This window comes from Rana temporaria, chromosome 1 (genome assembly GCF_905171775.1).
Source record: "Rana temporaria chromosome 1, aRanTem1.1, whole genome shotgun sequence".
Lineage (NCBI taxonomy): Eukaryota > Metazoa > Chordata > Amphibia > Anura > Ranidae > Rana > Rana temporaria.
The window spans coordinates 690,408,259-690,430,479 of record NC_053489.1 but is presented as its reverse complement, the minus strand read 5'-3'; the positions used below and the strand labels follow the sequence as shown (position 1 = coordinate 690,430,479).

Below are 22,221 nucleotides of genomic sequence, written 5' to 3'. Positions count from 1 at the left end.
CAACCCCCAACCACGTCTCTGTGTTCCCCAACCCCCCACTATCGTCTCTGTGCTCCCCACCCCCAACTACGTCTCTGTGCTCCCCACCCCCCCCACTATCGTCCCTGTGCTCCCCACCCCCAACCACATCTCTGTGTTCCCCACCCCCAACCACCGTCCATGTGTTCCCTACACCCAACCACCGTCCCTGTGCTCCCCACCCCCAACCACATCTCTGTGTTCCCCACCCCCACCACCGTCCCTGTGCTCCCCACCCCCAACCACATCTCTGTGTTCCCCACCCCCACCACCGTCCCTGTGCTCCCCACCCCCAACCACATCTCTGTGTTCCCCACCCCCACCACCGTCCCTGTGCTCCCCACCCCCAACTACGTCTCTGTGCTCCCCACCCCCAACTACGTCCCTGTGTTCCCCACCCCCACTATCGTCCCTGTGCTCCCCACCCCCAACCACATCTCTGTGTTCCCCACCCCCAACCACCGTCCCTGTGTTCCCTACACCCAACCACCGTCCCTGTGCTCCCCACCCCCAACTACGTCTCTGTGTTCCCCACCCACCACCACCGTCCATGTGTTCACTACTAAACTATCGTCCCTGTGCTCCCCACCCCCAACCACATCTCTGTGTTCCCCACCCACCACCACCGTCCATGTGTTCACTACTAAACTATCGTCCCTGTGCTCCCCACCCCCAACCACATCTCTGTGTTCCCCACCCCCAACCACCGTCCATGTGTTCCCTACACCCAACCACCGTCCCTGTGCTCCCCACCCCCAACTACGTCTCTGTGTTCCCCACCCACCACCACCGTCCATGTGTTCCCTACACCCAACCCCCAACCAAGTCTCTGTGTCCCCCAACCCCCCACCCACTATCGTCCCTGTGCTCCCCACCCACAACTACGTCTCTGTGTTCCCCACCCCCAACCACCGTCCATGTGTTCACTACTAAACTATCGTCCCTGTGCTCCCCACCCCCAACCACATCTCTGTGTTCCCCACCCACCACCACCGTCCATGTGTTCACTACTAAACTATCGTCCCTGTGCTCCCCACCCCCAACCACATCTCTGTGTTCCCCACCCACCACCACCGTCCATGTGTTCACTACTAAACTATCGTCCCTGTGCTCCCCACCCCCAACCACATCTCTGTGTTCCCCACCCACCACCACCGTCCATGTGTTCACTACTAAACTATCGTCCCTGTGCTCCCCACCCCCAACCACATCTCTGTGTTCCCCACCCCCAACCACCGTCCATGTGTTCCCTACACCCAACCACCGTCCCTGTGCTCCCCACCCCCAACTACGTCTCTGTGTTCCCCACCCACCACCACCGTCCATGTGTTCCCTACACCCAACCCCCAACCAAGTCTCTGTGTCCCCCAACCCCCCACCCACTATCGTCCCTGTGCTCCCCACCCACAACTACGTCTCTGTGTTCCCCACCCCCAACCACCGTCCATGTGTTCACTACTAAACCACCGTCCCTGTGCTCCCCACCCCCAACCACATCTCTGTGTTCCCCACCCACCACCACCGTCCATGTGTTCACTACTAAACTATCGTCCCTGTGCTCCCCACCCCCAACCACATCTCTGTGTTCCCCACCCACCACCACCGTCCATGTGTTCACTACTAAACTATCGTCCCTGTGCTCCCCACCCCCAACCACATCTCTGTGTTCCCCACCCCCAACCACCGTCCATGTGTTCCCTACACCCAACCACCGTCCCTGTGCTCCCCACCCCCAACTACGTCTCTGTGTTCCCCACCCACCACCACCGTCCATGTGTTCCCTACACCCAACCCCCAACCAAGTCTCTGTGTCCCCCAACCCCCCCCCCACTATCGTCCCTGTGCTCCCCACCCACAACTACGTCTCTGTGTTCCCCACCCCCAACCACATCTCTGTGTTCCCCACCCACCACCACCGTCCATGTGTTCACTACTAAACTATCGTCCCTGTGCTCCCCACCCCCAACCACATCTCTGTGTTCCCCACCCCCCACCACCGTCCATGTGTTCACTACTAAACTATCGTCCCTGTGCTCCCCACCCCCAACCACATCTCTGTGTTCCCCACCCACCACCACCGTCCATGTGTTCACTACTAAACTATCGTCCCTGTGCTCCCCACCCCCAACCACATCTCTGTGTTCCCCACCCCCAACCACCGTCCATGTGTTCCCTACACCCAACCACCGTCCCTGTGCTCCCCACCCCCAACTACGTCTCTGTGTTCCCCACCCACCACCACCGTCCATGTGTTCCCTACACCCAACCCCCAACCAAGTCTCTGTGTCCCCCAACCCCCCACCCACTATCGTCCCTGTGCTCCCCACCCACAACTACGTCTCTGTGTTCCCCACCCCCAACCACATCTCTGTGTTCCCCACCCACCACCACCGTCCATGTGTTCACTACTAAACTATCGTCCCTGTGCTCCCCACCCCCAACCACATCTCTGTGTTCCCCACCCCCAACCACCGTCCATGTGTTCACTACTAAACTATCGTCCCTGTGCTCCCCACCCCCAACCACATCTCTGTGTTCCCCACCCACCACCACCGTCCATGTGTTCACTACTAAACTATCGTCCCTGTGCTCCCCACCCCCAACCACATCTCTGTGTTCCCCACCCCCAACCACCGTCCATGTGTTCCCTACACCCAACCACCGTCCCTGTGCTCCCCACCCCCAACCACATCTCTGTGTTCCCCACCCCCCACCACCGTCCATGTGTTCCCTACACCCAACCCCCAACCAAGTCTCTGTGTCCCCCAACCCCCCACCCACTATCGTCCCTGTGCTCCCCACCCACAACTACGTCTCTGTGTTCCCCACCCCCAACCACATCTCTGTGTTCCCCACCCACCACCACCGTCCATGTGTTCACTACTAAACTATCGTCCCTGTGCTCCCCACCCCCAACCACATCTCTGTGTTCCCCACCCACCACCACCGTCCATGTGTTCACTACTAAACTATCGTCCCTGTGCTCCCCACCCCCAACCACATCTCTGTGTTCCCCACCCACCACCACCGTCCATGTGTTCACTACTAAACTATCGTCCCTGTGCTCCCCACCCCCAACCACATCTCTGTGTTCCCCACCCCCAACCACCGTCCATGTGTTCCCTACACCCAACCACCGTCCCTGTGCTCCCCACCCCCAACTACGTCTCTGTGTTCCCCACCCCCAACCACCGTCCATGTGTTCCCTACACCCAACCCCCAACCAAGTCTCTGTGTCCCCCAACCCCCCACCCACTATCGTCCCTGTGCTCCCCACCCACAACTACGTCTCTGTGTTCCCCACCCCCAACCACATCTCTGTGTTCCCCACCCACCACCACCGTCCATGTGTTCACTACTAAACTATCGTCCCTGTGCTCCCCACCCCCAACCACATCTCTGTGTTCCCCACCCACCACCACCGTCCATGTGTTCACTACTAAACTATCGTCCCTGTGCTCCCCACCCCCAACCACATCTCTGTGTTCCCCACCCCCCACCACCGTCCATGTGTTCACTACTAAACTATCGTCCCTGTGCTCCCCACCCCCAACCACATCTCTGTGTTCCCCACCCACCACCACCGTCCATGTGTTCACTACTAAACTATCGTCCCTGTGCTCCCCACCCCCAACCACATCTCTGTGTTCCCCACCCCCCACCACCGTCCATGTGTTCACTACTAAACTATCGTCCCTGTGCTCCCCACCCCCAACCACATCTCTGTGTTCCCCACCCCCAACCACCGTCCATGTGTTCCCTACACCCAACCACCGTCCCTGTGCTCCCCACCCCCAACTACGTCTCTGTGTTCCCCACCCACCACCACCGTCCATGTGTTCCCTACACCCAACCCCCAACCAAGTCTCTGTGTCCCCCAACCCCCCACCCACTATCGTCCCTGTGCTCCCCACCCACAACTACGTCTCTGTGTTCCCCACCCCCAACCACCGTCCATGTGTTCACTACTAAACCACCGTCCCTGTGCTCCCCACCCCCAACCACATCTCTGTGTTCCCCACCCACCACCACCGTCCATGTGTTCACTACTAAACTATCGTCCCTGTGCTCCCCACCCCCAACCACATCTCTGTGTTCCCCACCCCCCACCACCGTCCATGTGTTCACTACTAAACTATCGTCCCTGTGCTCCCCACCCCCAACCACATCTCTGTGTTCCCCACCCCCAACCACCGTCCATGTGTTCCCTACACCCAACCACCGTCCCTGTGCTCCCCACCCCCAACCACGTCTCTGTGTTCCCCACCCACCACCACCGTCCATGTGTTCCCTACACCCAACCCCCAACCAAGTCTCTGTGTCCCCCAACCCCCCACCCACTATCGTCCCTGTGCTCCCCACCCACAACTACGTCTCTGTGTTCCCCACCCCCAACCACATCTCTGTGTTCCCCACCCACCACCACCGTCCATGTGTTCACTACTAAACTATCGTCCCTGTGCTCCCCACCCCCAACCACATCTCTGTGTTCCCCACCCACCACCACCGTCCATGTGTTCACTACTAAACTATCGTCCCTGTGCTCCCCACCCCCAACCACATCTCTGTGTTCCCCACCCACCACCACCGTCCATGTGTTCACTACTAAACTATCGTCCCTGTGCTCCCCACCCCCAACCACATCTCTGTGTTCCCCACCCCCAACCACCGTCCATGTGTTCCCTACACCCAACCACCGTCCCTGTGCTCCCCACCCCCAACCACATCTCTGTGTTCCCCACCCCCCACCACCGTCCATGTGTTCCCTACACCCAACCCCCAACCAAGTCTCTGTGTCCCCCAACCCCCCACCCACTATCGTCCCTGTGCTCCCCACCCACAACTACGTCTCTGTGTTCCCCACCCCCAACCACATCTCTGTGTTCCCCACCCACCACCACCGTCCATGTGTTCACTACTAAACTATCGTCCCTGTGCTCCCCACCCCCAACCACATCTCTGTGTTCCCCACCCACCACCACCGTCCATGTGTTCACTACTAAACTATCGTCTCTGTGCTCCCCACCCCCAACCACATCTCTGTGTTCCCCACCCACCACCACCGTCCATGTGTTCACTACTAAACTATCGTCCCTGTGCTCCCCACCCCCAACCACATCTCTGTGTTCCCCACCCCCAACCACCGTCCATGTGTTCCCTACACCCAACCACCGTCCCTGTGCTCCCCACCCCCAACCACATCTCTGTGTTCCCCACCCACCACCACCGTCCATGTGTTCCCTACCCCCAACCCCCAACCAAGTCTCTGTGTCCCCCAACCCCCCACCCACTATCGTCCCTGTGCTCCCCACCCACAACTACGTCTCTGTGTTCCCCACCCCCAACCACATCTCTGTGTTCCCCACCCACCACCACCGTCCATGTGTTCACTACTAAACTATCGTCCCTGTGCTCCCCACCCCCAACCACATCTCTGTGTTCCCCACCCACCACCACCGTCCATGTGTTCACTACTAAACTATCGTCCCTGTGCTCCCCACCCCCAACCACATCTCTGTGTTCCCCACCCACCACCACCGTCCATGTGTTCACTACTAAACTATCGTCCCTGTGCTCCCCACCCCCAACCACATCTCTGTGTTCCCCACCCCCCACCACCGTCCATGTGTTCCCTACACCCAACCACCGTCCCTGTGCTCCCCACCCCCAACCACATCTCTGTGTTCCCCACCCACCACCACCGTCCATGTGTTCCCTACACCCAACCCCCAACCAAGTCTCTGTGTCCCCCAACCCCCCACCCACTATCGTCCCTGTGCTCCCCACCCACAACTACGTCTCTGTGTTCCCCACCCCCAACCACATCTCTGTGTTCCCCACCCACCACCACCGTCCATGTGTTCACTACTAAACTATCGTCCCTGTGCTCCCCACCCCCAACCACATCTCTGTGTTCCCCACCCACCACCACCGTCCATGTGTTCACTACTAAACTATCGTCCCTGTGCTCCCCACCCCCAACCACAACTCTGTGTTCCCCACCCCCCACCACCGTCCATGTGTTCACTACTAAACTATCGTCCCTGTGCTCCCCACCCCCAACCACATCTCTGTGTTCCCCACCCCCCACCACCGTCCATGTGTTCCCTACACCCAACCACCGTCCCTGTGCTCCCCACCCCCAACTACGTCTCTGTGTTCCCCACCCACCACCACCGTCCATGTGTTCCCTACACCCAACCCCCAACCAAGTCTCTGTGTCCCCCAACCCCCCACCCACTATCGTCCCTGTGCTCCCCACCCACAACTACGTCTCTGTGTTCCCCACCCCCAACCACATCTCTGTGTTCCCCACCCACCACCACCGTCCATGTGTTCACTACTAAACTATCGTCCCTGTGCTCCCCACCCCCAACCACATCTCTGTGTTCCCCACCCACCACCACCGTCCATGTGTTCACTACTAAACTATCGTCCCTGTGCTCCCCACCCCCAACCACATCTCTGTGTTCCCCACCCACCACCACCGTCCATGTGTTCACTACTAAACTATCGTCCCTGTGCTCCCCACCCCCAACCACATCTCTGTGTTCCCCACCCCCCACCACCGTCCATGTGTTCACTACTAAACTATCGTCCCTGTGCTCCCCACCCCCAACCACATCTCTGTGTTCCCCACCCACCACCACCGTCCATGTGTTCACTACTAAACTATCGTCCCTGTGCTCCCCACCCCCAACCACATCTCTGTGTTCCCCACCCCCAACCACCGTCCATGTGTTCCCTACACCCAACCACCGTCCCTGTGCTCCCCACCCCCAACTACGTCTCTGTGTTCCCCACCCACCACCACCGTCCATGTGTTCCCTACACCCAACCCCCAACCAAGTCTCTGTGTCCCCCAACCCCCCACCCACTATCGTCCCTGTGCTCCCCACCCACAACTACGTCTCTGTGTTCCCCACCCCCAACCACATCTCTGTGTTCCCCACCCACCACCACCGTCCATGTGTTCACTACTAAACTATCGTCCCTGTGCTCCCCACCCCCAACCACGTCTCTGTGTTCCCCACCCACCACCACCGTCCATGTGTTCACTACTAAACTATCGTCCCTGTGCTCCCCACCCCCAACCACATCTCTGTGTTCCCCACCCACCACCACCGTCCATGTGTTCACTACTAAACTATCGTCCCTGTGCTCCCCACCCCCAACCACATCTCTGTGTTCCCCACCCACCACCACCGTCCATGTGTTCACTACTAAACTATCGTCCCTGTGCTCCCCACCCCCAACCACATCTCTGTGTTCCCCACCCACCACCACCGTCCATGTGTTCACTACTAAACTATCGTCCCTGTGCTCCCCACCCCCAACTACGTCTCTGTGTTCCCCACCCACCACCACCGTCCATGTGTTCCCTACACCCAACCCCCAACCACATCTCTGTGTCCCCCAACCCCCCACCCACTATCGTCCCTGTGCTCCCCACCCACAACTACGTCTCTGTGTTCCCCACCCCCAACCACATCTCTGTGTTCCCCACCCACCACCACCGTCCATGTGTTCACTACTAAACTATCGTCCCTGTGCTCCCCACCCACAACTACGTCTCTGTGTTCCCCACCCCCAACCACCGTCCATGTGTTCACTACTCCCAACCACCGTCCCTGTGCTCCCCACCCACAACTACGTCTCTGTGTTCCCCACCCCCAACCACCGTCCATGTGTTCACTACTCCCAACCACCGTCCCTGTGCTCCCCACCCACAACTACGTCCCTGTGCTCCCCACCCCCAACTACGTCTCTGTGTTCCCCACCCCCAACCACCGTCCATGTGTTCCCTACACCCAACCCCCAACCAAGTCTCTGTGTCCCCCAACCCCCCACCCACTATCGTCCCTGTGCTCCCCACCCACAACTACGTCTCTGTGTTCCCCACCCCCAACCACATCTCTGTGTTCCCCACCCACCACCACCGTCCATGTGTTCACTACTAAACTATCGTCCCTGTGCTCCCCACCCACAACTACGTCTCTGTGTTCCCCACCCCCAACCACCGTCCATGTGTTCACTACTCCCAACCACCGTCCCTGTGCTCCCCACCCACAACTACGTCTCTGTGTTCCCCACCCCCAACCACCGTCCATGTGTTCACTACTAAACTATCGTCCCTGTGCTCCCCACCCCCAACCACATCTCTGTGTTCCCCACCCACCACCACCGTCCATGTGTTCACTACTCCCAACCACCGTCCCTGTGCTCCCCACCCACAACTACGTCTCTGTGTTCCCCACCCACCACCACCGTCCATGTGTTCCCTACACCCAACCCCCAACCACGTCTCTGTGTCCCCCAACCCCCCACCCACTATCGTCCCTGTGCTCCCCACCCACATTTACGTCTCTGTGTTCCCCACCCCCAACCACATCTCTGTGTTCCCCACCCCCAACCACCGTCCATGTGTTCACTACTCCCAACCACCGTCCCTGTGCTCCCCACCCACAACTATGTCTCTGTGTTCCCCACCCACCACCACCGTCCATGTGTTCCCTACACCCAACCTCCAACCACGTCTCTGTGTCCCCCAACCCCCCACCCACTATCGTCCCTGTGCTCCCCACCCCCAACCACATCTCTGTGTTCCCCACCCACCACCACCGTCCATGTGTTCACTACTCCCAACCACCGTCCCTGTGCTCCCCACCCACAACTACGTCTCTGTGTTCCCCACCCCCAACCACCGTCCATGTGTTCACTACTAAACTATCGTCCCTGTGCTCCCCACCCCCAACCACATCTCTGTGTTCCCCACCCACCACCACCGTCCATGTGTTCCCTACACCCAACCCCCAACCACGTCTCTGTGTCCCCCAACCCCAACCACCGTCCATGTGTTCACTACTTCCAACCCCCCCCCCCCGCCACCGTCCCTCTGTTCCCCACCCCTCACCATCGTCTTTGTGTTCCCTACTCCCAACCCCCCCACTGTCTCTGTGTTTCCAACCGCCGACCCTCTACCACCATTGTTGTTTCTGTGATTCCCACCCTAAGCCCCCCACCACCATCATCATCTCTGTGTTCCCAACCCCCACACCATCATCTCTGTGTTCCCCACTCCCAACCCCCCACTACCCTCTCTGTGTTTTCCCCCTCCGGCCCCACCACCATCTCCATCTTCCCCACCCCATCATAATTTCTGTATTCTCCAACCTTGTCTGTGTTCTCCACCCCCATTACCTCCGTCTCTGTGTTCCCCTCCCCCTATACCACCCTCTCTGTGTTCTCCCCTCCCCTGTGTTCCCAACCCCCCACTACCGTCCTCTGGGTTTCCACCCCCATTACTCCCCCCCCCCCCAGTTTCTGTACTTGGTCCTTCCCTCGCTCAGTCCTCTCTCTGGTCCTCTCCTCCAGGTCTCATCGTTGGAGTTGTGTTCGGTGTTGTATTTGGAGTGGCGTTCCTGGTCACCCTGACCATGTACTTGCTGCAGAGGTAAGACAGACGGGGATCTCATTTCCTCCCCTTCCTCTCTCCATCAACTCCTCCCCTTTCTCCCTCCATCTCCTCCCTCTCCTCTCTCCATCATCTCCTCCCCTTCCTCCCTCCATCATCTCCTCCCCCTCCTCCTTTCATCTCCTCCCCATCCTCCCTCCATAATCTCCTCCCCTTCCTCTCTCCATCTCCTCCCCCTCCATCTCCTCCCCTTCCTCTCTCCATCATCTCTCCCTTCCTCTCTCCATCATCTCTCCCTTCCTCTCTCCATCATCTCCTCCCCTTCCTCCCTCCATCATCTCCCCCCTTCCTCTCTCCATCATCTCCTCCCCTTCCTCTCTCCATCATCTCCTCCCCTTCCTCTCTCCATCATCTCCTCCCCTTTCTCTCTCCATCTCCTCCCATTTATCTCTCATCTCCTCCCCTTCCTCTCTCTATCATCTCCTCCCCTTCCTCTCTCCATCATCTCCTCCCCTTCCTCCATCTCCTCCCTCCATCTCCTCCCCTTCCACCCTCCATCATCTCCTCCCCTTCCTCTCTCCATCATCTCCTCCCCTTCCTCATCTCCTCCCCTTACTTTCTCCATCATCTCCTTCCCTTCCTCTCTCCATCATCTCCTCCCCTTCCTCTCTCCCTCCATCTCCTCCTCTTCCTCCCTCCATCTCCTCCCCTTCCCCCCTCCATCATCTCCTCCCCTTCCTCCCTCCATCATCTCCTCCCCTTCCTCTCTCCATCATCTCCTCCCCTTCCTCCCTCCACCTCCTCCCCTTCCACCCTCCATCATATCCTCCCCTTACTCTCTCCATCATCTCCTCCCCTTCCTCCCTCCATCATCTCCAACCCTTCCTCTCTCCCTCATCTTCTCCCCTTCCTCTCTCCCTCATCTTCTCCCCTTCCTCTTTCCATCATCTCCTCCCCTTACTCTCTCCATCATCTCCTCCTCTTCCTCCCTCCATCATCTCCAACCCTTCCTCTCTCCATCTTCTTCTCCCCTTCCTCTCTCCCTCATCTTCTCCCCTTCCTCTTTCCATCATCTCCTCCCCTTACTCTCTCCATCATCTCCTCCCCTTCCTCCCTCCATCATCTCCAACCCTTCCTCTCTCCATCATCTTCTCCCCTTCCTCTCTCCATCATCTTCTCCCCTTCCTCTTTCCATCATCTCCTCCCCTTCTACCCTCCATCATCTCCAACCCTTCCTCTCTCCATCATCTTCTCCCCTTCCTCTCTCTATCATCTCCTCCCCTTCCTCCCTCCATCATCTCCAACCCTTCCTCTCTCCAGCATCTTATCCCCGTCCTCTCTCCATCCTCTCTCTATCTCCTCCCCTTTCATCCCTCCATCATCTCCTCCCCTTCCTCTCTCCATTTCCTCCCCTTCCTCTCTCCATCTTCTCCCCTTCCTCTCTCCATAATCTCCTCCCTTTCCTCTCTCCATCTCCTCCCCTTCCTCTCTCCATCATCTCCTCCCCTTTCTCTCTCCATCTCCTCCCCTTCCTCTCTCCATCTCATCTCCTTCCTCTCTCCATCATCTCCTCCCCTTCCTCTCTCTAGCATCTTCTCCCCTTCCTCTCTCCATCTCCACCCTTTCCTCTCTCCATCTCCTCCCATTCATCTCTCATCTCCTCTCCTTCCTCTCTCCATTTCCTCCCCTTCCTCTCTCTATCTCCTCCCCTTTCTCTCTCCATCTCCTCCCATTCATCTCTCATCTCCTCCCCTTCCTCTCTCCATTTCCTTCCCTTCCTCTCTCCATCTCCTCCCCTTCCTCTCTCCATCTCCTCCCCTTCCTCTCTCCATCTCCTCCCATTCATCTCTCATCTCCTCCCCTTCCTCTCTCCATCTCCTCCCCTTCCTCTCTCCAGCATCTCTTCCCCTTCCTCTCTCCATCTCCTCCCATTCATCTCTCATCTCCTCCCCTTCCTCTCTCCATATCCTCCCCTTCCTCTCTCCATCTTCTCCCCTTCCTCTCTCCATAATCTCCTCCCTTTCCTCTCTCCATCTCCTCCCCTTCCTCTCTCCAGCATCTCCTCCCCTTCCTCTCTCCATCTCCTCCCCTTCCTCTCTCCAGCATCTCTTCCCCTTCCTCTCTCCATCTCCTCCCCTTCCTCTCTCCATCATCTCCTCCCCTTCCTCTCTCCATCTCTTCCCCTTCCTCTCTCCATCTCCTCCCCTTCCTCTCTCCAGCATCTCCTCCCCTTCCTCTCTCCATCTCCTCCCCTTCCTCTCTCTAGCATCTCCTCCCCTTCCTCTCTCTAGCATCTCCTCCCCTTCCTCTCTCCATCTCCTCCCTTTCCTCTCTCCAGCATCTCCTCCCCTTCCTCTCTCCATCTCCACCCTTTCCTCTCTCCATCTCCTCCCATTCATCTCTCATCTCCTCCCCTTCCCCTCCCCTTCCTCTCCCCATTTCCTCCCCTTCCTCTCTCCATCTCCTCCCCTTCCTCTCTCCAGAATCTCCTCCCCTTCCTCTCTCCATCTCCCCCCCTTCCCCTCTCCATCTCCTCCCCTTCCTCTCTCCATCTCCACCCTTTCCTCTCTCCATCTCCACCCTTTCCTCTCTCCATCTTCTCCCATTCATCTCTCATCTCCTCCCCTTCCTCTCTCCATCTCCTCCCCTTCCTCTCTCCATCTCCTCCCATTCATCTCTCATCTCCTCCCCTTCCTCTCTCCATCTCCTCCCTTCCTCTCTCCATCTCCTCCCCTTCCTCTCTCCATCATCTCCTCCCCTTCCTCTCTCCATCTCCTCCCATTCATCTCTCAACTCCTCCCCTTCCTCTCTCCATCTCCTCCCCTTCCTCTTTCCATCTCCTCCCATTCATCTCTCATCTCCTCCCCTTCCTCTCTCCATCATCTTCTCCCCTTCCTCTCTCCATCATCTTCTCCCCTTCCTCTCTCCCTCATCTTCTCCCCTTCCTCTTTCCATCATCTCCTCCCCTTACTCTCTCCATCATCTCCTCCCCTTCCTCCCTCCATCATCTCCAACCCTTCCTCTCTCCATCATCTTCTCCCCTTCCTCTCTCCATCATCTTCTCCCCTTCCTCTTTCCATCATCTCCTCCCCTTCTACCCTCCATCATCTCCAACCCTTCCTCTCTCCATCATCTTCTCCCCTTCCTCTCTCTATCATCTCCTCCCCTTCCTCCCTCCATCATCTTCAACCCTTCCTCTCTCCAGAATCTTATCCCCTTCCTCTCTCCATCCTCTCTCTATCTCCTCCCCTTTCATCCCTCCATCATTTCCTCCCCTTCCTTTCTCCATCTTCTCCCCTTCCTCTCTCCATAATCTCCTCCATTTCCTCTCTCCATCTCCTCCCCTTCCTCTCTCCATCATCTCCTCCCATTTCTCTCTCCATCTCCTCCCCTTCCTCTCTCCATCTCATCTCCTTCCTCTCTCCATCATCTCCTCCCCTTCCTCTCTCTAGCATCTTCTCCCCTTCCTCTCTCCATCTCCACCCTTTTCTCTCTCCATCTCCTCCCATTCATCTCTCATCTCCTCTCCTTCCTCTCTCCATTTCCTCCCCTTCCTCTCTCCATCTCCTCCCCTTCCTCTCTCTATCTCCTCCCCTTTCTCTCTCCATCTCCTCCCATTCATCTCTCATCTCCTCCCCTTCCTCTCTCCATTTCCTTCCCTTCCTCTCTCCATCTCCTCCCCTTCCTCTCTCCATCTCCTCCCCTTCCTCTCTCCATCATCTCCTCCCCTTCCTCTCTCCATCTCCTCCCCTTCCTCTCTCCATCATCTCCTCCCCTTCCCCTCACCATCTCCTCCCCTTCCTCTTTCCATCTCCTCCCCTTCCTCTCTCCATTATCTCCTCCCCTTCCTCTCTCCATCTCCTCCCCTTCCTCTATCCAGCATCTCCTCCCCTTCTTCTCTCTATCTCCTCCCCTTCCTCTCTCCATCTCCTCCCATTCATCTCTCATCTCCTCCCCTTCCTCTCTCCATATCCTCCCCTTCCTCTCTCCATCTTCTCCCCTTCCTCTCTCCATAATCTCCTCCCTTTCCTCTCTCCATCTCCTCCCCTTCCTCTCTCCAGCATCGCCTCCCCTTCCTCTCTCCATCTCCTCCCCTTCCTCTCTCCAGCATCTCTTCCCCTTCCTCTCTCCATCTCCTCCCCTTCCTCTCTCCAGCATCTCCTCCCCTTCCTCTCTCTAGCATCTCCTCCCCTTCCTCTCTCTAGCATCTCCTCCCCTTCCTCTCTCTAGCATCTCCTCCCCTTCCTCTCTCCATCTCCTCCCTTTCCTCTCTCCAGCATCTCCTCCCCTTCCTCTCTCCATCTCCACCCTTTCCTCTCTCCATCTCCTCCCATTCATCTCTCATCTCCTCCCCTTCCCCTCCCCTTCCTCTCTCCATTTCCTCCCCTTCCTCTCTCCATCTCCTCCCCTTCCTCTCTCCAGCATCTCCTCCCCTTCCTCTCTCCATCTCCTCCCCTTCCCCTCTCCATCTCCTCCCCTTCCTCTCTCCATCTCCACCCTTTCCTCTCTCATCTCCTCCCCTTCCTCTCTCCATCTCCTCCCCTTCCTCTCTCCATCTCCTCCCATTCATCTCTCATCTCCTCCCCTTCCTCTCTCCATCTCCTCCCCTTCCTCTCTCCATCTCCTCCCCTTCCTCTCTCCATCTCCTCCCATTCATCTCTCATCTCCTCCCCTTCCTCTCTCCATCTCCTCCCCTTCCTCTTTCCATCTCCTCCCATTCATCTCTCATCTCCTCCCCTTCCTCTCTCCATCTCCTCCCCTTCCTCTTTTCATTTCCTCCCATTCATCTCTCATCTCCTCCCCTTCCTCTCTCCATCTCCTCCCCTTCCTCTCTTCATCTCCTCCCCTTCCTCTTTCCATCTCCTCCCCTTCCTCTCTCCATCTCCTCCCCTTCCTCTCTCCATCGCCTCCCCTTCCTCTCTCCATCTCCTTCCCTTCCTCTCTCCATCATCTCCTCCCCTTCCTCTCTCCAGCATCTCCTCCCCTTCCTCTCTCCATCATCTCCTCCCCTTCCTCTCTCTAGCATCTCCTCCCCTTCCTCTCTCCATCTCCTCCCTTTCCTCTCTCCAGCATCTCCTCCCCTTCCTCTCTCTATCTCCTCCCCTTCCTCTCTCCATCTCCTCCCATTCATCTCTCATCTCCTCCCCTTCCTCTCTCCATTTCCTCCCCTTCCTCTCTCCATCTCCTCCCCTTTCCTCTCTCCATTTCCTCCCCTTCCTCTCTCCATCTCCTCCCCTTCCTCTCTCCAGCATCTCCTCCCCTTCCTCTCTCCATCTCCTCCCCTTCCTCTCTCCAGCATCTCCTCCCCTTCCTCTCTCCATCATCTCCTCCCCTTCCTCTCTCTAGCATCTCCTCCCCTTCCTCTCTCCATCTCCACCCTTTCCTCTCTCCATCTCCACCCTTTCCTCTCTCCATCTCCTCCCATTCATCTCTCATCTCCTCCCCTTCCTCTCTCCATTTCCTCCCCTTCCTCTCTCCATCTCCTCCCCTTCCTCTCTCCATCTCCTCCCCTTCCTCTCTCCAGCATCTCCTCCCCTTCCTCTCTCCATCTCCTCCCCTTCCCCTCTCCATCTCCTCCCCTTCCTCTCTCCATCTCCACCCTTTCCTCTCTCCATCTCCACCCTTTCCTCTCTCCATCTTCTCCCATTCATCTCTCATCTCCTCCCCTTCCTCTCTCCATCTCCTCCCCTTCCTCTCTCCATCTCCTCCTCTTCCTCTCTCCATCTCCTCCTCTTCCTCTCTCTATCATCTCCTCCCCTTCCTCTCTCCATCATCTCCTTCCCTTCCTCTCTCCATCATCTCCTCCCCTTCCTCTCTCCATCTCCTCCCCTTCCTCTCTCCATCGCCTCCCCTTCCTCTCTCCATCTCCTCCCCTTCCTCTCTCCATCATCTCCTCCCCTTCCTCTCTCCATCTCCTTCCCTTCCTCTCTCCATCATCTCCTTCCCTTCCTCTCTCCATCATCTCCTCCCCTTCCTCTCTCCATCTCCTCCCCTTCCTCTCTCCATCTCCTCCCCTTCCTGTCTCCCTCATCTCACCACCTTCTTCTCCTCTCTTGGCTCCAGGAAGAAGATGAAGAAGCAGCAGCATAAGAGAGTTCCAGACACAGAGATGAAATAAATGCCCCCCGCTGCTGGGGACATGAAAAGCATTTTATATCATGTCTGTAATAATAATAATACAATTGTGTGACAATATAAATGTTAGTAATACATTTCCGATACGTTTTTTGTGTTTTTTCTGAAGATCGGCAAAGCAGACATTATAGAAGTTCAGTATGTGAAGTCCATGGGGGGAGATTTACTAAGACTGGAGAGAGTAAAATCTGGTGCAGCTCTGCATAGAAACCAATCGGCTTCCAGGATTTATTATCAAAGTCCAATTGAAGAAGCTGAAATTAGAAGCTGATTGGTTCCAATTCCCAACTGCACCACATTCTTCAGTTTTAGTAAATTAGCCCCTATGGGTCCTCACTGGGGCTGGTCTCATATCATATAGCACCGCTATGCCTACCAGCGGACATGTGAGGCTGACTCATAGGGTAGAGCTGTCTCCGTGGACAGAGATGTCTCCGTGGACAGAGATCCCTCCGTGGACAGAGCTGTCTCCGTGGACAGAGATGTCTCCGTGGACAGAGATGTCTCCGTGGACAGAGATCCCTCCGTGGACAGAGATGTCTCCGTGGACAGAGGTGTCTCCGTGGAGAGATGTCTCCGTGGACAAAGATGTCTCCGTGGACAGAGACCCCTCCGTGGACAGAGTTGTCTCCGTGGACAGAGATGTCTCTGTGGACAGAGATGTCTCTGTGGACAGAGATCCCTCCGTGGACAGAGTTGTCTCCGTGGACAGAGATATCTCTGTGGACAGAGATGTCTCCGTGGACAGAGATCCCTCCATGGACAGAGTTGTCTCCGTGGACAGAGATGTCTCTGTGGACAGAGATGTCTCTGTGGACAGAGATCCCTCCATGGACAGAGTTGTCTCCGTGGACAGAGATGTCTCTGTGGACAGAGATGTCTCTGTGGACAGAGATCCCTCCGTGGACAGAGTTGTCTCCGTGGACAGAGATGTCTCTGTGGACAGAGATGTCTCTGTGGACAGAGATCCCTCCATGGACAGAGTTGTCTCCGTGGACAGAGATGTCTCTGTGGACAGAGATCCCTCCGTGGACAGAGATCCCTCCGTGGACAGAGATGTCTCCGTGGACAGAGATCCCTCCGTGGACAGAGATCCCTCCGTGGACAGAGATGTCACTGTGGAAGGTCTATTGGTTTGGATTTTCCACCACACTTCAAAATTGACAGCCCGGCATTGCGCAGTTACAGCAATCCCAGAAGAAGATCAGTCGCACGGTGATAATAAAATAATTCGGAATTTGGTTTGGCGCGCTTCCGGCAAATGGTGGCATTGCAATCACCGTCCATGTTCTCCGGGTTCATTTGTAAACAGAGAGGTCCTCACATTTCATCTCCCAATCCATGAAACCGGAGGAGGATTTAGGTCAGGGGTCTTCAAACTTCGGGGCCCTCCAGTTGTTCAGGAACTACAATTCCCATCATGCCCAGTCATGCCTCATGGGACGCGTAGTTCCGCAACAGCTGGAGGGCCGTAGTTTGAGGATCCCTGGTTCCGATCTTTGGTATAAAGAAGTGAATAACTTGTATGTCTTTTATGTGACCTGCTGCAACTTTTGTATATATGGCTGCCCCACCTTCTGGATATTAAATATAAATTGAAGACTTTTAGCTTGTTGATTGCTCTATCCATGAAGCTGTTGTGATGTGTGTGCTGGGAAAGAAAGATCGACTGGATGATCGCGGGAAAAGGGACTATTGAAAAAAAGTTCATTTTCCCAAACTTTGGTAAGATTTTGGTAAAATGTAGCTGGAGTGGCAAAATGAATTGGCGTCAATGGGGAAGGTGAAGGGGAAGGTGAAGGTGAAGGGGAAGGTGAAGGTGAAGGTGCTTTTAGGGATACAATGGGCTTTAAATGCCCCCTAAAGGGTATGGAAGCTCCTTTTCTCTATCCTAGACTTGTTCTTGTGCCAACGTGGCCTCATAGAAGCCTCGTTATTTTACACCAAGTGATAGAACACAAACAACAGTCATATGTACAGTACATAAAAAGTATAAAATACAAGAAACACTACAGCCCTAAAAATGAACACAAAAACAGTCGATCTTTCTGCTGGAAAAAGCAGTGTGAGGCCTCGTACACACGACAGAGTTTCTCGGCAGAATTCGCCGAGAAACTCGGTCAAAACCCGGATTCTGCCGAGAATCTCTGTCGTCTGTACAGTTTTGGCTCGATGGAGCCGCCGAGGAGCTCGACGAGAAAATAGAGAACATGTTCTCTATTTTCTCGTTGGCCGCGTTGTTCTATGGGAGAAGGCGTCCCGCCGAGCTCCTCGGCGGCTTCATCCCAAAACGAGACGAGGAACTCGACGTGCCAAGCACGTCGAGTTCCTCTGTCGTGTGTACGGGGCCTGAATGTTTGCAGACAGGGCTGGACTTGGATAAAAATTTGGCCCTGGACTTCATCCAGTCCGGCCCACTGACAGGTTTCTCCAATGTGGGCGGCCAGACAAACCCGCCCCCCCTGGTTGGCCAACCCTGATGGCCACCCAAGCCCCCCTCCCCCTTCACTAGCCATTCTACTTTATTACACGATGCTGCGGGGAGGGAGAGGAGGTGAGCGCTGCGGGGAGGGAGAGGAGGTGAGCGCTGCGGGGAGGGAGAGGAGGTGAGCGCTGCGGGGAGGGAAAGGAGGTGAGCGCTGCGGGGAGGGAAAGGAGGTGAGCGCTGCGGGGAGGGAAAGGAGGTGAGCGCTGCGGGGAGAGAGAGGAGGTGAGCGCTGCGGGGAGGGAGAGGAGGTGAGCGCTGCGGGGAGGGAGAGGAGGTGAGCGCTGCGGGGAGGAAGAGGAGGTGAGCGCTGTGGGGAGGGAGAGGAGGTGAGCGCTGCGGGGAGGGAAAGGAGGTGAGCGCTGCGGGGAGAGAGAGGAGGTGAGCGCTGCGGGGAGGGAAAGGAGGTGAGCGCTGCGGGGAGAGAGAGGAGGTGAGCGCTGCGGGGAGGGAAAGGAGGTGAGCGCTGCGGGGAGGGAAAGGAGGTGAGCGCTGCGGGGAGAGAGAGGAGGTGAGCGCTGCGGGGAGGGAGAGGAGGTGAGCGCTGCGGGGAGGGAGAGGAGGTGAGCGCTGCGGGGAGGGAGAGGAGGTGAGCGCTGCGGGGAGGGAGAGGAGGTGAGCGCTGCGGGGAGGGAAAGGAGGTGAGCGCTGCGGGGAGGGAAAGGAGGTGAGCGCTGCGGGGAGGGAAAGGAGGTGAGCGCTGCGGGGAGAGAGAGGAGGTGAGCGCTGCGGGGAGGGAGAGGAGGTGAGCGCTGCGGGGAGGGAGAGGAGGTGAGCGCTGCGGGGAGGAAGAGGAGGTGAGCGCTGTGGGGAGGGAGAGGAGGTGAGCGCTGCGGGGAGGGAAAGGAGGTGAGCGCTGCGGGGAGAGAGAGGAGGTGAGCGCTGTGGGGAGGGAAAGGAGGTGAGCGCTGCGGGGAGAGAGAGGAGGTGAGCGCTGCGGGGAGGGAGAGGAGGTGAGCGCTGCGGGGAGAGAGAGGAGGTGAGCGCTGCGGGGAGGGAAAGGAGGTGAGCGCTGCGGGGAGGGAAAGGAGGTGAGCGCTGCGGGGAGAGAGAGGAGGTGAGCGCTGCGGGGAGGGAAAGGAGGTGAGCACTGCGGGGAGGGAAAGGAGGTGAGCGCTGCGGGGAGAGAGAGGAGGTGAGCGCTGCGGGGAGGGAGAGGAGGTGAGCGCTGCGGGGAGGGAGAGGAGGTGAGCGCTGCGGGGAGGGAGAGGAGGTGAGCGCTGCGGGGAGGGAAAGGAGGTGAGCGCTGCGGGGAGAGAGAGGAGGTGAGCGCTGCGGGGAGGGAAAGGAGGTGAGCGCTGCGGGGAGAGAGAGGAGGTGAACTCTGCAGGGAGGGGGAGACAGAGGAGCAAAGGGGGCAGCGTTCTGCTGTCACTGAAGCCGGTCCACTGAGCCATTGGCCCACCGGGAAACTCCCTGTAGTCCAGATGGCCAGTCCATCCCTGTTTGCAGAGTCCTATCTGTGTCCGAGAGCTCTCTGACCATAAGTCTCCGCAGTCTGTGCCAGAAATCTCTCTGACCATAAGTCTCCGCAGTCTGTGCCAGAAATCTCTCTGACCAGAAGTCTCCGCAGTCTGTGCCAGAAATCTGTCTGACCAGAAGTGTCCGCAGTCTGTGCCAGAAATCTCTCTGACCAGAAGTCTCCGCAGTCTGTGCCAGAAAGCTCTCTGACCAGAAGTCTCCACAGTCTGTGTCGGAGAGCTCTCTGACCAGAAGTCTCCGCAGTCTGTGTCGGAGAGCTCTCTGACCAGAAGTCTCCGCAGTCTGTGTCAGAAATCTCTCTGACCAGAAGTCTCCGCAGTCTGTGCCAGAAATCTCTCTGACCAGAAGTCTCCGCAGTCTGTGCCAGAAATCTCTCTGACCAGAAGTCTCCGCAGTCTGTGCCAGAAATCTCTCTGATCAGAAGTCTCCGCAGTCTGTGCCGGAGAGGTCTCTGACCAGAAGTCTCCGCAGTCTGTGCCAGAAAGCTCTCTGACCAGAAGTCTCCGCAGTCTGTGCCGGAGAGGTCTCTGACCAGAAGTCTCCGCAGTCTGTGCCAGAAAGCTCTCTGATCAGAAGTATCCGCAGTCTGTGCCAGAAATCTCTCTGATCAGAAGTCTCCGCAGTCTGTGCCAGAAATCTCTCTGATCAGAAGTCTCCGCAGTCTGTGCCGGAAAGCTCTCTGACCAGAAGTCTCCGCAGTCTGTGCCGGAGAGGTCTCTGACCAGAAGTCTCCGCAGTCTGTGCCAGAAAGCTCTCTGACCAGAAGTCTCCGCAGTCTGTGCCGGAGAGCCCCGACACAGACCATTTTCCATATAAACACTAACAAGACCAAAACTGCGCTCTACAGACCAAAATCACCTTTTAACACAGAACAGACCATACTACTTAACTCACACTAAACGTTGAAACCTGGCCCAAAAGCAGAGGAATTCCACCCAAAACCTAAACACAGCAGACACGAAATGGCAGTTACAACAAACAAAGTTTAGGCCACGACCCCATGGTAGATGACATCTGGACTACAGCACAATGGCTGACAAAAGCCGGGCCACATGGTGACTACAACAAAATGGCCGACGACTATCGGACCACATGGGGACCTTAACACATGAAATGCAGTTGCTGATCCCGCCAAAACCAACACAAACCGAGATTTCTTCACTAGAAAACCCAAATTTCTCCCCATAAAGCCCAACTATATGGAGCGTCCGGCTTATTGTCCCCCTATGTACAGATACTCCAGTCTCTGCTGTGGGACTCTGCAGCTCCTCCAGGGTCACCTCAGGTCTCTGTGCTCCTCTCTGATTATTGCCCTCCTTGCCCGCTCTGTGAGTTTTGGTGTGCGGCCGTCTCTTGGCAGGTTTGCTGTTGTGCCGCGTTCTTTCCATTTGGTGATGATAGATTTGATGGAGCTCCGAGGGATCATCAAAGATTTGGAGATTTTTTATAACCCGACCCTGACTTGTACTTCTCACCAACATTGTCCCTTCCTGTGGAGAGGTCCTTGGTCTTCATGGCCGTGTTTGGTTAGTGGTGCCTCTTGCTTAGGTGTTGCCGCCTCTGGGGCCTTTCATAAAGATGTGTCTATGTAATGACGGGTCATGTGACACTTAGATTGCACGCAGGTTATAGGTGGCACCAGAGCTTCTTATGGGCTTCATAACAAAGGGGGTGAATACTTACGCACATGACAATTATCATTTTTTTATTTCTGAAAAATAGTTTTATGTATTTATTTTTCTAATTTTACTTCACCAACTTAGACTCTTGTGTTCTGATCATCACATATAATTCAGATTAAAAAAACATTCAACTAAAGACTATAATGTAACAAAATAGGTCATTAAAAAAAAACAAGGGGGTGAATACTTTTGCAAAGCACTGTATGTGGCATGAATGTGTTAGGAGAAGGAGAGAATTTATGGGGGGAATCACTGTTGGCTTACATAACTCTTATTCTGAAGGAGGGAAAGGACCGGTGGCCCCCCCGAGCTATAGACCGACATGCCTGCTGAATATAGACAAAGATTTTCGCTACAATAATTGCAGAAAGATGAAAAACATTTTTACCAAGTTGGATTGATAATGATCAGGTTGGGTTTGTGAAAGGGAGGGAAGGGAGGGACAATTGCCTTAAGTCTTTGTTCTATATACATGAAGTAAGAGGGAAGGAGGCCTCAGTCGTATTCCTGTCAATAGACGCCGAAAACTCTTCTGACAGGGTGGACTGGGGTTCTATGTTGGGAACGTTGAGACACTTCGGTATTGGTGATAGGATGATGTGATGGATTGCCGCATTCTATCACCATCCAACAGAGAAAATGAGAATAGATGGAAGATTATCCCCTCTTTCGAACTATTCAGTGGCACAAGGCAGAGATGCCCCTCCCCCCAATGCGGTGTGTAATAGCACTGGAACCCCTGCTGGTGGCGAACCGTATAAAAGAAGACATCAGAGGGGTTTAAATAGGAGATAGGAAATATAGAGGGGCTGCATATGATGGGAAATATAGGGGGGCTGCATATGATGGGAAATATAGGGGGGGCTGCATATGATGGGAAATATAGGGGGGCTGCATATGATGGGAAATATAGGGGGGCTGCATATGATGGGAAATATAGAGGGGCTGCATATGATGGGAAATATAGAGGGGCTGCATATGATGGGAAATATAGAGGGGCTGCA

At 56.3% G+C, this 22,221-nt stretch overlaps 1 protein-coding gene across 1 annotated transcript in view; it reads left to right on the top strand.

Annotated features, from left to right (window-relative positions):
- Positions 1-15,645, top strand: part of LOC120924756 (kunitz-type U19-barytoxin-Tl1a-like) — a 36,294-nt gene extending 20,649 nt beyond the window's left edge. Inside the window, exons 5-6 of the mRNA XM_040335783.1 lie at positions 9,394-9,472; positions 15,497-15,645. Coding sequence (XP_040191717.1) covers positions 9,394-9,472; positions 15,497-15,551 — 134 coding nt within the window. The 3' untranslated portion in view covers positions 15,552-15,645. The remainder of the gene's footprint in view (positions 1-9,393; positions 9,473-15,496) is intronic.
- The last annotated feature ends 6,576 nt before the right edge of the window (positions 15,646-22,221 follow it).